This window comes from Protobothrops mucrosquamatus, unplaced genomic scaffold (genome assembly GCF_001527695.2).
Source record: "Protobothrops mucrosquamatus isolate PMUCROS unplaced genomic scaffold, P.Mucros_1.0 scaffold5496, whole genome shotgun sequence".
Taxonomy (NCBI): domain Eukaryota; kingdom Metazoa; phylum Chordata; class Lepidosauria; order Squamata; family Viperidae; genus Protobothrops; species Protobothrops mucrosquamatus.
In genome coordinates this window covers 17069-31882 of record NW_015391351.1, presented here as the reverse complement: position 1 = coordinate 31882, position 14814 = coordinate 17069, and the positions used below count along the sequence as shown (strand labels likewise).

General features: G+C 41.7%; 1 protein-coding gene across 1 annotated transcript in view; it reads right to left on the bottom strand.

The window, feature by feature from the left end:
* Positions 1–14597, bottom strand: part of FECH (ferrochelatase) — a 37892-nt gene extending 23295 nt beyond the window's left edge. The window contains 3 exon segments of the mRNA XM_029286874.1: positions 4543–4648; positions 11921–11991; positions 14590–14597. Of these exon segments, the coding sequence (XP_029142707.1) occupies positions 4543–4648; positions 11921–11991; positions 14590–14597 (185 nt within the window).
* Between the last annotated feature and the right edge of the window lie 217 nt (positions 14598–14814).

Sequence of the window (14814 nt, the reverse complement as noted above, 5' to 3'; positions counted from 1 at the left end):
CGCGAAGGGGGAATCGCGCAAGGCCAGCAGGACCGTCCTAGGGTACATTTCCGAGACAATGTTCTTAAGTCCAGCAGCGGAGATTCAGTGCAGCAGAGGGGGTGATGGAAACAAGGCCCCAGATCTTCACCCGGCACAAGCCGGGCCGGGGCCAGGCCACGCCACAGGTCCCCCCGGTCAAACCCCAGTCCGGTCAGGCTGCCAGGTCCCAGATCTTCCCCCGGCCTAAACGCCAAACCACACTACCAGTCCAACCGGTCCTAGTCAAACCATCTGGCCCCAGATCTCACCCAGCTAGGGTCGCCAGGCCGGGTGGACTGCCGAAGAGGGCCGCCAGGCCGCTGGAAAAGGCCGCCGAGGCCGCCGGGGAAACCCACGAAGAGGCCGGCGAAGCCACCGGAAAGGGCCACCGGAAAAAGGCGTCGCGGCCGCCGGCGGAGGCCACTGGAGAGGGCCATCGAGGCCGCCGGAAAGGGCCGCTGGAGAGGGCCGCCGAGGCCACCGGAAGGCTGCCGAGGCCAAAAAGGCCGTCCAGACCGCTGAAAAGGGCCGCCGAGACCGCCGGAGGGGGCCGCCTAAAAGGGTCGCCAGGGCCGCTGGAAAAGGCCGCCGAAGGCCACCGGAGGGGGCCGCCCAAGAGGGTCACCAGGGCCGCTGGAAAGGGCCGCCGGGCCATCGGAAAGAATCGGCGAGGCCACCGGAGAGGGCCGCCAAAAAGGGCCGCCAAGGCCGCCAGGCCGCTGGAAAGGGCCGCCGAGGCCACCGGAGAGGGCCGCTGGAGCCACCGGGAAGGGCCGCTGGAACGGGCCGCTAAAAAGCCGTTGGGGAGGGCCACCGGAGCCACCGGAGAAGGTCGCTGGAGAGGGCCACCGAGGCCTCCGAAGAGAGCCGCCGGGGCCGAGTGGGTCGCCGAAGAGTGGGTACACCTTTTGTGGATAATCAAGTAAAGATTGTTTTTATCTTTACTTTTTTCCTAGGTATCCCAGGGTAATTCTGATATATCGCTGGGGGGGTAAGTGCTATGGCTGAGTGAAGAAAGAGAACATAGAATCAGAGGGCCGGGAGGGACCTTAGAGGTCATCTGGTCCAACCCCTGCTCAAGCAGAAGACCCTATTCCGTGGAGAGAGATTTTTTCGCGAACTGGAGGGTACGCGGTTTTGTGTGCTGCCTGCATCCAGTGGATGGGGCTTTTCTTGTTTGTACAGACTGGTTCCTAGCATGCCGTGGCCAAGCACTGGTCCACAGACCAGGGGTTGAGGACCCCTGCCCTATACCATTCAGTTGGTCAGAGTTCAAAAAGATAAAATCTGGGCAGCAAGGTTATTGGTTGCTCAAAACTGGAAGAAGAATGCATTACCTACTATGGATGATTGGAGAACGAAGGTGTCGTATTTTGCAGAAATGGCTAAGATTTCCGCATACTTGAAAGATCAATCTCAAGAAAAATTTATTTTGGTTTGGAGAAGATGGATAGATTATATTCAGAGAAAGTATGAAGTGAACAAATACTATATAGCTTTTGAGTAGATTTTATATTGTTTTTATTTTATTATATTATATATATTTTATATTTATATTTATTTCAAGTTGATATTTTTTATTAGAGTTATAGTATGTTAATGTTTGATTGTATTATGTTTGGGTAGTTTTATTTAGATCTGGGATGACATGTGCATAACCCTGTATTCGATTCCGGGAAGTCCAGGGGGGGAGGGGATTTATGTAAATGTAAATTTTGGCATATTAAAATGTTATAGTGAAATAATGTATTTGAAGAAGATGAGATGCTCGGCTGGCGCCCTCAGACTGCGTCCGAAGGATGAGGAAAGGAAGGAGGTGGGATGTGTAGGGTAGTTGAGAGGAGGAAGGAGGAGAGAGGTGTAGGTAGGAGGAAGAGAGGAGGAGGGAAGTAGGTAGGAAGGGTGAAAGAGAGGGTGGACGCGGGCGGGGGGGCTGCTGAGCATCTCTGAATAGATATATAATATGGGGTTTTTTTCTTTTGTTTATTAATGTATACCATATTTGTAACTTGTTCGTTTATTTGAAAATTAATAAAAATTTGAATATAAAAAAAAGATAAAATCTGGTGCCGCCTACGTCTGTCCATTTAACCTGCCCTTCCAAGGTAGCACTTCCTCCTGGCTGGGGAAAAAGCTCAGGTGTGTGCTTACAAATGTATGCAAGTCTCTATCTAATCAAAGCACAAGATGGATAGTAATTACTACACAGGTTGTCCTCGACTTACAACCACAATTGGGATCAGAATTTCCACTGCTAAGCAAGGAAATTGTTACACTATGTTTTTCCAACTTTTGTCATGGTTGCTAAGCAAATCACTGCAGTTATGGAGCAAAGCACATGGTCGCTAAGCGAATCCACCTTCCCCCTATTGACTTTCAGAAGCTGGCTGGGAAGGTTGCAAATGGTGATCACATGACACCCCCCCCCCCAGAATGCTACAGCTGTTGTAAATACATGTAGGTTGCCAAGTGCCTGAATTCTAAGCACAGGACTGTGGGGATGTTGCAATGCTTTTAAGTGTGAGGATCGGTTGTTAAGTCATCTTTTTTGTGTGCCATGTAAATAGTTGTAAGTTGAGGACTACCTCCCCTTGACAATGTCTGCAAGTTTTTGAAAAGTATTAGAAGCTTAATTTTCTCATCACCCACTTGTTTCCTGCCTTTCAGTAAATGAATAATCAGAAACCTTTAACATAAAAAGTTAAAGAGAAAAGAAAGCAAACAGTATCCTAATCTTACTTATGGCATAAAGACAATGCAATAATTATGAATGTGCAGCAATTAACCCTCTTAAAGGGTCAAGACCTGCTTTCCCTTGAGATTTTCTGAAACAGATACTTTTTAAGAAACAGAAATCCCAGTTTTACTACCAGTCCTGGGAAAATATCAGTCCATTGGACGCTAAACTTAAGAGTATTTGTGAGTCACAGAGTAACAAAATTTAATGAAAAGCTGATTCCAGGGAATAATTCTAAAACTAAACAGTGAATTCTTTTAAATGAGCTCTGTTAAATAAATTTCTTCCAATTGCACTTTTCTCTTTTAGCATAAACAGGCAAGTCTCCAAAATCTTTCTTTCTAAGCAAAAAGGAAATTGACTACAGCTTTATCCGGGGCATGCTTCAAATCCCCAGGACAAAACTGGAATTGGGTATGTCTAGTTTAATGAAGAGAAGGACGAGGGGGACATGATAGCAGTGTTCCAATATCTCAGGGGCTGCACAAAGAAGAGGGAGTCAAGCTATTCTCCAAGGCGCCTGAAGGCAGGACAAGAAGCAACAGATGGAAACTAATCAAGGAAAGAAGCAACCTAGAACTAAGGAGAAACTTCCTGACAGTTAGAACAACTAACCAGTGGAACAACCTGCCTCCAGGAGCAGTGAATGATCCAACACTGGAAGTTTTTAAGAAGAATCTGGACAGCCATTTGTCCGAAATGGTATAAGGTCACCTGCCTGAGCAGGGGGTTGGACTAGATGACCTCCAAGGTCCCTTCCAACTTTATTATTATTATTATTATTATTATTATTATTATTATTATTATTATTATTATTATTATTATTATTATTATTCGGAAGACGCAACAGTAAAATTCGGTTTAATTCGGTTTTAAGGGGGGGATTGCATATATGTTAATGGTTTTAAATATGTTGTGCGCCGCCCTGAGTCCCTGTGGGAGAAGGGCGGCATATAAATTAAATTAAATAAATAAATAAATAAATTTACTATTACTACTACTACTACTACTACTACTATTATTATTATTATTATTATTATTATTATTATTATTATTATTATTATTATTATTATTATTATTATTATTATTATTATTATAACAAACAAACCTGAGATATTCCTCTGTACCAAATCTCAAAGCAAGTAACAGGGTAATCTTATACTCAGAAGTTAATTCTACTGAGTTCACCGGGACCTATTCTCAAATGCACTCCTAGCAAGAGATTAGAATAAAAAGCACAATGGAGTACTCGATCTCTCTGAGCTTGTTTTCTTGCAGATGTTTCCTTACATAACTAGGTAACATTCATCAGTATGAAGGTAGGTGAAGGTAGAAGATGAAGGTAGAAACTACACCCCCCACACACTAAAACTAGCAGGGAAGCCACTGCATATAAACAGGCAGCAATCCCTACTCTCACTGATAATGTGACCTAGTTGGATAATGAAATATCTGCAAGAAAACAACTAGGCTCAGGAGCACACCAAGGACTACACAGTTCAGCCCTGAGCTACAAGTATTCTCTTCTATTGGAACAGAAAGCATATTATTTTCTTAAAAGTTTTGCAGCAAGTTTTCTCTGCATGGAGAATTCCAGCTACAGGAACTGCAGCTTTGAGACAAATTAAAATCAATAAATTAATGAATAGGTTACTGAAAGGAGATTTTCTCCTTCCTTTACCAGATTGCTGATTCTCAGTCAACTGTGGCTGCTTTAGCATCTGTTAAATGTCGGGTGAAAAGTATTATAAGCCTATCTATTCAATTCCACTGATGTGTCTTACCTCTTTTCAGGTTGAATCTCTGGCTTTGCTTTTTGTACAGTGGCTGTTGACTGCCATCTCCAATGCAACTGGATTCTTGTTTGATTCCAGTTATTCCTTTTTGCAACTAAAGGGAAGACAAGAGACCAAACAAAGCAATCTATTTCCTAGAATTTTACTTGATGTTTTGAGAATATTTTGGTCACTGTTCTAAAGCATACCCCTGAGCTATTCTTCCCAACTTAGATCAGTGTGCTACTGTCTACGTTGCATACAATTTTTCCCTGAGCTCCTGCTTCTAAAGAGATGCAGATGGAGCCTGGGCAAAGTAGTTGATAGAAAACCACGTTTGAGTTTGATTTCATTGAATTGACAGTGAAACCAATGCGTCTAATTAATATGCTTCTTAAAATGGAATCGTTTGTCCCTTTTGTCATATTAAACTTTACAACTTGATGACGTTCTGATCCTCCTGGGCAGGCCTAAAAAGGCTGGTAACTTTTGCCCACCAAACAATGAACTATGTCACAAAATGGTGCACAAATGGACATCTCATTATGTGAGAGGACCGTTTTGATTGATTTTGCCTTATTATAGGCTTTAACAGTAGGAAATAAATAAAATACCATTAGCATATGTAAGGAAACACTTATTTTGGCGATAGATAGATTAGAAGGTAGGCTTTGATTATGCCTTATCATAAGCCTTAACAGTAGGAAATAAACAAAACACCATTAGCATATGTAAGGAAACACTTATTAAGGAGGGAGGGAGAAAACTATATCTAGGGCTGACATATCTAACACTCCTTGCAGCATCCAAATTCTCCTATCTTCTTGAGGCTATTGCACCCCAGATGTCCCATGCAGGAGCAGCTCTTAGGGGTGCGCTTTCCTTTATGCCAGTGTGTGTGTATATGTGTGTGGGGGGGTGTATCTGCAAACCTGGCATCTTTAAGACTTATGGAGTTCAACTCCCAGAATGGCTGACTGATGAATTCCAGTAGTTGGAAGTCCATCAGTCTTAAAGTTTGGAGACCCTTGCTTTAGGCCAGGGGTCTGCAACTCTGACAACTTTAAGACTTGTGGTCTTCAGCTTCCACAATTCCTCAGTCAGCATGGCTGAGGAATTCTGGGAGCTAAAGTCCACAAGTCTTAAAGTTGTCAAGGTTGCAGACNTGTTCCCTTAATAATTCTTAGGTCCTTGGTTAGGATTTAATTTATTAAGTTTCCACCAGTCTTAGAGTGTCAATCTAACTGTACATTACCCACACAAAATTAGGTTACTAATATTAATTAGGTTACAGCAGGTTAAAAATATTGTGGGATTTCCAAATACAAACTGATAAAGTCTTGGCTCATAATACACCAGATTTAAGTATGGTTGAAAAAGAAAGTGTGGATAATTGATGTAGCAATACTAGGAAAGAAAAGAATAGAGGAGAAAGAATTGGAGAAGATCACAAAGTATCAAGACCTGAAAATTGAAATCAAAAGATTATAGCATAAACCAGGGGTAGGCGACCTTGGCTCTTTTATAACTTGTGGACTTCAACTCCCAGAATTCCTCAGCCAGCAAAGTTGGCTGAGGAATTCTGGGAGTTGAAGTCCACAAGTCATAAAAGAGCCAAGGTTGCCTACCCCTGGCATAAACCAACCATGATGGTCCCATGGTTATTGGCACACTTGTGGCATACCAAAAAATCTTGGACAGCTCTTAGAAAATCTATGCATTGTGCATTCCATCTGTCAATTACAAGAGGCCACAGAGCTTGGATCCACACATATACTATACCAATACATTACAACATCTTAGGTTCTTAGGAAGGTCCTTTGTGTGTGAAGGTTAACACCACATAGAGAACTGGCAGCTGTGATTTCACATGTTTATGTATATAATAGCAATACAGACAAAAATGCCAAATCCAATCTAAGCATCTGAATGACTGTGTGACCAAACAAAGATAATAAGATGTGACAATTCCTCACTATTTTGCATCTGAGTATTGTCCAGAAACTGTAGCTCTTTCATATTGCAAAGACTGACATAACCTGAGCAATGATCAATGGCTTCTACTATATTTATATTAATGTGTAATACATGATTAAGAAACTAAAAGTAGATAATCACAAATAGGTAGAACTGGATTAAAAAAATGTACATATGAACATTCATACATTTTTTTAAAATGTAAATACATTCACCCTTTTCCCTCTTGCTGCTCTTAAGATATTTTGCTAATCCCCAAATTTCAGGTAATGGCAAAGAATTCTGCAAGCCTCAGGGTTGAAAAGAATGACCCACTAAATCATCCTGCTAGCTTAGATCCTGAAGTAGCTAAAATGTACTCTATATGCATGAGAAAGCTTGGAAGAACCCAAGAAGCTACAGAAATGCAAAGAAAAAGTCTTTTAGAGAAACAGCTTAATAGCATTCATTTTGTTCGATTAAGCAAGTTCTAAGCCTCCCTCAAGAAATTCAGCAGGATAACCAGTAGCAGGATGATTCTCTTACTTTTGCACTGGAAGTGTCATTAGATCTCTATCAAGAAAAAGTCTTTGCAGGAACTCATGGACATCTTCAAGGGTCTCTGGACCTCCCATATTTAACATTAAGATCCCTGTTTTAGGTTTCCTGTGGAGAAAAACAAAGGAGAATAAAATGCTTTTCATACACCATTTATACATTTTAAATTATAATTATAACTTTATATATAAATTATATATAATTTATAAATTAAAGTCAGATTCTACTTTTGATAACTGTAGAGCTGCATTTCTCAACCTCAGTGACTTCAAGACATGTGAATGGACTACAACTCCCAGAATTCCACACCCAGACACATCCTAAAGCCATTGAGGTTGAGAAACACTACTGTAGAGTCACATTCCTATAAAGTGGGTTTCTAATTACCTTTTTCCAGAACTTTCCCCCTAAAGGTCTTATTTATTTGTTTCTTTATTAAATTTAGATGCCACCCTCTCACTATCAAGCCACTCTGGGCAGCTTACAACATCATAAAATAACAATATAAAACAATTAGAATGTTAAAAGTATTAAAACATCAAGCATTACAAGTGAAAACATTAAATAACCTTATATAAAAAAATAAATAATAATAACTGAAGCTGGTCCAACTTTTTTTTGTGGTCAGCCGTCAAGCTAGATGGTGGCACCTTTTGTGGGTACACCTTTTGTGGGATAATCAAGTAAAGATTGTTTTTGTCTTTACTTTTTTCCTAGATATCCCAGGGTAATTTTGATATATCGCTGGGGGGAAAGTGCTATGGCTGAGTGGAGAAAGAGAACATAGAATCAGAGGGCTGGAAGGGACCTTAGAGGTCTTCTGGTCCAACCCCTGCTCAAGCAGAACTATTCCGTGGAGAGAGATTTTTCCGCGAACCGGAGGGTACACGGTTTTGTGTGCTGCCTGCACCCAGTGGATGGGGCTTTCCTTGTTTGTGCAGACCGGCTGCTAGCATGCCGCGGCCCGGTACTGGTCCATGGACCAAGGGTTGGGGACCCCTGCCCTATACCATTCAGTTGGTCAGAGTTCAAAAAGATAAAATCTGGTGCCTCTTATATTTGTCCATTTAACCTGCCCTTCCAAGGTAGCACTTCCTCCTGGCTGGGGAAAAAGCTCTGGTGTGTGCTTACAAACGTATGCAAGTCTCTATCTAATCAAAGCACAAGATGGATAGTAATTACTATACAGGTTGTCCTCGACTTACAACCACAGTTGGGATCAGAATTTCCACTGCTAAGCAAGGAGGTTGTTACACTATGTTTTTCCAACTTTTGTCATGGTTGCTAAGCAAATCACTGCAGTTATGGAGCAAAGCACATGGTCGCTAAGCGAATCCACCTTCTCCCTATTGACTTTGCTTGTCAGAAGCTGGCTGGGAAGGTTGCAAATGGTGATCACATGACACACACCCCCCCCAGAATGCTACAGCTGTTGTAAATACATGTAGGTTGCCAAGTGCCTGAATTCTAATCACAGGACTGTGGGGATGTTGCAATGCTTTTAAGTGTGAGGATTGGTTGTTAAGTCATTTTTTTTGTGTGTGCCATGTAAATAGTTGTAAGTTGAGGACTACCTCCCCTTGACAATGTCTGCAACTTTTTGAAAAGTATTAGAAGCTTAATTTTCTCATCACCCACTTGTTTCCTGCCTTTCAGTAAATGAATAGTCAGAAACCTTTAACATAAAAAGTTAAAGAGAAAAGAAAGCAAACAGTATTCTAATCTCACTTATGGCATAAAGACAATGCAATAATTATGAATGTGCAGCAATTAACCCTCTTAAAGGGTCAAGACCTGCTTTCCCTTGAGATTTTCTGAAACAGATATTTTTTAAGAAACAGAAATCCCAGTTTTACTACCAGTCCTGGGAAAATATCAGTCCACTGGACACTAAACTTAAGAGTATTTGTGAGTCACAGAATAAAAACATATAATGAAAAGCTGATTCCAGGGAATAATTCTAAAACTAAACAGTGAATTCTTTTAAATGAGCTCTGTTAAATAAATTTCTTCCAATTGCACTTATTCTCTTTTAGCAGGCAAATCTCCAAAATCTTTCTTTCTAAGCAAAAAGGAAATTGACTACAGCTTTATCCGGGGCATGCTTCAAATCCCCAGGACAAAACTGGAATTGGGTATGTCTAGTTTAACGAAGAGAAGGACGAGGGGGGACATGATAGCAGCCTTCCAATATCTCAGGGGCTGCCACAAAGAAGAGGGAGTCAAGCTATTTTCCAAAGCGCCTGAAGGCAGAACAAGAAGCAACAGATGGAAACTAATCAAGGAGAGAAGCAACCTAGAACTAAGGAGAAACTTCCTGACAGTTAGAACAATTAACCAGTGGAACAACCTGCCTCCAGAAGCGGTGAATGCTCCAACACTGGAAGTTTTTAAGAAGAGACTCGACAGCCATTTGTCCGAAATAGTATAGGGTCACCTGCCTGAGCAGGGGGTTGGACTAGATGACCTCCAAGGTCCCTTCCAACTTTATTATTATTATTATTATTATTATTATTATTATTATTATTATTATTATTATTATTATTATTATTATTATAACAAACAAACAAACCTGAGATATTCCTCTGTACCAAATCTCAAAGCAAGTAACAGGGTAATCTTACACTCAGAAGTTAATTCTACTGAGTTCACCGGGACCTATTCTCAAATGCACTCCTAGCAAGAGATTAGAATAAAAAGCACAATGGAGTACTCTATGTCTCTGAGCTTGTTTTCTTGCAGATGTTTCCTTACATAACTAGGTAACATTCATCAGTGCAGATGAAGGTAGCAACTACACCCCCCACACACTAAAACTAGCAGGGAAGCCACTGCATATAAACAGGCAGCAATCCCTACTCTCACTGATAATGTGACCTAGTTGGATAATGAAATATCTGCAAGAAAACAACTAGGCTTAGGAGCACACCAAGGACTACACAGTTTAGCCCTGAGCTACAAGTATTCTCTTCTATTGGAACAGAAAGCATATTATTTTCTTAAAAGTTTTGCAGCAAGTTTTCTCTGCATGGAGAATTCCAGCTACAGGAACTGCAGCTTTGAGACAAATCAAAATCAATAAATTAATGAATAGGTTACTGAAAGGAGATTTTCTCCTTCCTTTACCAGATTGCTGATTCTCAGTCAACTGTGGCTGCTTTAGCATCTGTTAAATGTCGGGTGAAAAGTATTATAAGCCTATCTATTCAATTCCACTGATGTGTCTTACCTTTTTTCAGGTTGAATCTCTGGCTTTGCCCTTTGTACAGTGGCTGTTGACTGCCATCTCCAATGCAACTGGATTCTTGTTTGATTCCAGTTATTCCTTTTTGCAACTAAAGGGAAGACAAGAGACCAAACAAAGCAATCTATTTCCTAGAATTTTACTTGATGTTTTGAGAATATTTTGGTCACTGTCCTAAAGCGTACCCCTGAGCTGTTCTTCCCAACTTAGATCAGTGTGCTACTGTCTATGTTGCATACAATTTTTTCCTGAGTTCTTGCTTCTGAAGAGATGCAGATGGAGCCTGGGCAAAGTAGTTGATAGAAAACCACGTTTGAGTTTGATTTCATTGAATTGACAGTGAAACCAATGCGTCTAATTAATATGCTTCTTAAAATGGAATCATTTGTCCCTTTTGTCATATTAAACTTTACAACTTGATGACGTTCTGATCCTCCTGGGCAGGCCTAAAAAAGCTGGTAACTTTTGCCCTCCAAACAATGAACTATGTCACAAAATGGTGCACAAATGGACATCTCATTATGTGAGAGGACCGTTTGGATTGATTTTGCCTTATTTTAGGCTTTAACAGTAGGAAATAAATAAAATACCATTAGCATATGTAAGGAAACACTTATTTTGGCGATAGATAGATAGATAGATAGATAGATAGATAGATAGATAGATAGATAGATAGATAGATAGATAGATAGATAGATAGATAGATAGATTAGAAGGTAGGCTTTGATTATGCCTTATCATAAGCCTTAACAGTAGGAAATAAACAAAACACCATTAGCATATGTGAAACACTTATTAAGGAGGGAGGGAGAAAACTATATCTAGGGCTGACATATCTAACACTCCTTGCAGCATCCAAATTCTCCTATCTTCTTGAGGCTATTGCACCCCAGATGTCCCATGCAGGAGCAGCTCTTAGGGGTGCGCTTTAAGACTTACGGAGTTCAACTCCCAGAATGGCTGACTGAGGAATTCCGGTAGTTGAAGTCCATCAGTCTTAAAGTTTGGAGACCCTTGCTTTAGGCCAGGGGTCTGCAACCCTGATAACTTTAAGACTTGTGGACTTCAGCTCCCAGAATTCCTCAGTCAGCATGCTTTAGGCGAAATCCCACCTGCGGCCACGTTGGGGGGGGGACTTGCTTTAGTCCCTTTCCCATGGCGAGGTTATCTTCTTGCCTTGAGCCACCCTGCGTGGCTTTCGAAGCAGCTTTTTTCGTGGCTTGCCAAACCCGAACACATCGGTGCGAATTCTGACTCGATGCAACGCCGGAGCAATCCAAAGGAGCCGCCGGAGCTCGGGCGCATTTTGATGCCCAAAAAAGCCTTCAGCGATGCCTCTGGCCCGAGCAGTTTAGGTAACAGCGGCCCGGCTGGGTGCAAACGCCACACAGCCGCAACCCCATAGCCTTTCCCTACAGTAGACCGACCCCAAAGCTCTGACCATGCCCCCCACTGTCCCCGCAGGAGGGAAGGCAAGGCAAGCGCTCCAGCCTCCAGCATTCAGCGAAGCAGCTAAGGGGGGAAATGCAGCCTTCTTAAATCTTTAAATTGCGGGGCTGGGGGATTCTGCAAGAAATTCCTTTTTTCCTCCTTTTAAATAAAAAAAAACAAGGCAATTGACATACTTACATGGATGCAAGACTCGACTCGCAGCTCGGAAGGCAGCAGCCATATTTGTGTAAACTCAATAGATTCCCCTCCTGCACGGCAGCCCCAGGGCACAGCTTCTTTCCAAAGGGAACCGGATTGCTCCGTTGCATCCCTTCTCTGAAGTCTCTTAGGCTCTGCCGGGCACGTTAGTTCCCCTCGGCAAACCAGCGGAGGGGGCGGAGCTTTCAGAGAGACAAGGCAGCCCCACCGCCCCTCCCTCTCTCGGTGGTTGCCGGAAGACAAAAAGAGGGCGGAGTCACGTGGTAAAGCGGTGAGTCAATGAGCGGCCCGAGTGACTCAGCGCTTAGGGTTCGCGTGGAACTAGCTGAGGGGAGCCTACGGCTGATCGCGCGTCTGAGCCTCTCAACAAGCGTGCTGGGGTATGGGGGGAAAGGGCGAAATACTTTAGTATGAGGATGAGGGACCACTAGGAAGTCCATCACTGGATTAGGTAGACGAAAAGACGAAACACTAAAAAGCCAGATGGCCATTTGAGAGTGGCAAAGAGATACAGAAGTCTCAAAATTCCTGCCAGGTAGTGGCAGTAGAGATCTTTTCAGCTTGACAGCTCTAATTGCAAACGTTTCATTGTCCAGTAATCCTTACAATCCTTACAAGCTTAAATAAGGAAGGGAGCCTGCTTGATGCAGCAGGTGCAGAAGCTGCATTGAGATCCATTGACAGATGCAGATTTGCTAGGTATTTAGAGTTCCAGATGCAGCAGTGTTTGTGCTCCCAACATCAAATCACGAACCTGGTGTGGGCAACCAGCGGCGGTAAAGTTAGATACAACCCCGGAAATGCATTTTTGCAGCCCATGATTATTTAAAACTGTAGTATAACCCTCCAAATAGAGATCTCAAAGCAAAAAGATTGGTGTTTATCTTCGCCTGAACTCTTCATCCAGTTGGATGAATTGCCTATTTTTTTTTGAAGGTGTAGATAGGAACAATATACTTTGCTGTGAGGTTTATGATGTCCTCGCCCCTATCAGTAGCTGCCTTGAAAGTTCTGTTGCAATGGAAATATAAGATAAAAATGCAGAAAGTGGAAGACTTTGCTGCAAAAGGCTTATCCAAAGACCACCCAATATTTAGTGAGTTTATTAGCTCCCTCAGTACAATTTAATAAGGTTCCATATTGTCAAGGTTTGTGGGAACAATTATTGTCAGTGACAGAGAACAGGAGATTTTTGTTACTGTGAAATAGCAAGATGGTGGCGTATAAATTAAATAAATGCCAGATCTTTACAGCATTTTTCATTATTGGTAAGGATAGATTTTTGTATTGGATGCTGCAGACATAAAACAGGCAGTCCCACTTTTACGCCAGGAAACACTTGAGGGACTATGTATATCAACATCTATAAACACTTTATACATTTTATTCATGAGCAAATTTTGTAAAATGTACTGTATTAGGAATGGAACTGCCAAGTTCTGATATATTTCAGGAAAATTTGTACAGGTAGTCCTTGACTTACAACAGTTCGTTTAGTGACGGTTCAAAGTTACAACTGCCCTGAAAAAAGTGAATTATGGCCAGTTTTCCCACTTAACGACTGTTGTAGCATCCCCATGGGATGTGATCAAAATTCAGAAATTCAGCCATTGACTCATATTTATGATGGTTGCAATGTCCCGGGGTCACGTGATCCCCTTTTGCAACCTTCTGACAAGCAAAGTCAAGGGGGAAGCCAGATTCACTGAAAAACAATTTGACTAATTTAACGACTGCAGTGATTCACTTAATAACTGGCAAGAAAAGTCGTGAAATGGGGCAAACTCACTTAACAAATGTTTCACTTAGCAATAGAAATTTTGGGCTCAATTGTGGTTGCACGTCGAGGACTACTTGAGACTGTAGTTCCTCATAGCAGAGAAAAACAAAATGGCCTAGATGAGTGAACCAGGCTGAAGAAAATCAACGTTAAGTATTGTACAGGTAATTGTCAATTTATAATCACAACTGGGATCAGAATTTCCATTGCTAAACAAGGCCAATAAGGCTAAAGTAAGTGCCAGACAATTTCATGACCTGCTTTGCATAGTTACTAAGAGAATCACTTAGGCTGTTAAGTGAATCCAACTCCACACACCCCCCACCCCCAGTGATTTTTCTTGTCAAAAGCCAACTGGGAACCATGCAAACAGCAATCACATGACCGCAGAACTCTGCAATCATCATAAATACATGCTGGTTGCCAAGTGCCTAAATTTTGGGCACCTGACTGTGGAGATAATGCAATGGTTTTAAATGTGAGTACCAGTTGTAACTTTTTTCAGTGCTGTTTTAATTTCAAGCAGCTGCTAAATAAATGGTTGTAAGCAATGGTGGGATTCAAATATGTGAACAACTGGTTCTCTGTGTGGATGCCGCTTCCGGAAGTCCATTCTGGGCCTGGGCAACAAAAAATTAGCTACCGGTTCTGCTGAAGTGGTACGATCCGGCTGAATCCCACCACTGGTTTTAAGTCAAGAATGTCCTATAATTGATTTTTAAAAATTTTATATACGTATACTTGCCTTTAAAAAAGAAAATTTTGATTCTGTCCTACCACTTGTTTGAAAGACAATGGCTTCAAATAATTGGATTATTTTTATCATTATTTTTCATTGCTCATCACTTTCCTTATGTTCTACGCCTACTGGACCATGGATCTTACACAATCACAATTTCATGACTCATTTCTTTGACCTATTCTGGGAATCCTTTTGGCTAATAGGTAGGAAGACAGCAGTTTCAAATACATGAAAAAAACTGCCTGCTCAAACTTGGGCTGGCATGGAATTTAAGATGTCATCATGAATTGCCCTACTGCAATTCCTTTGCCCATCTTGTGGTCAGGCCAATATGGCTGCGAAGGAGTGAAA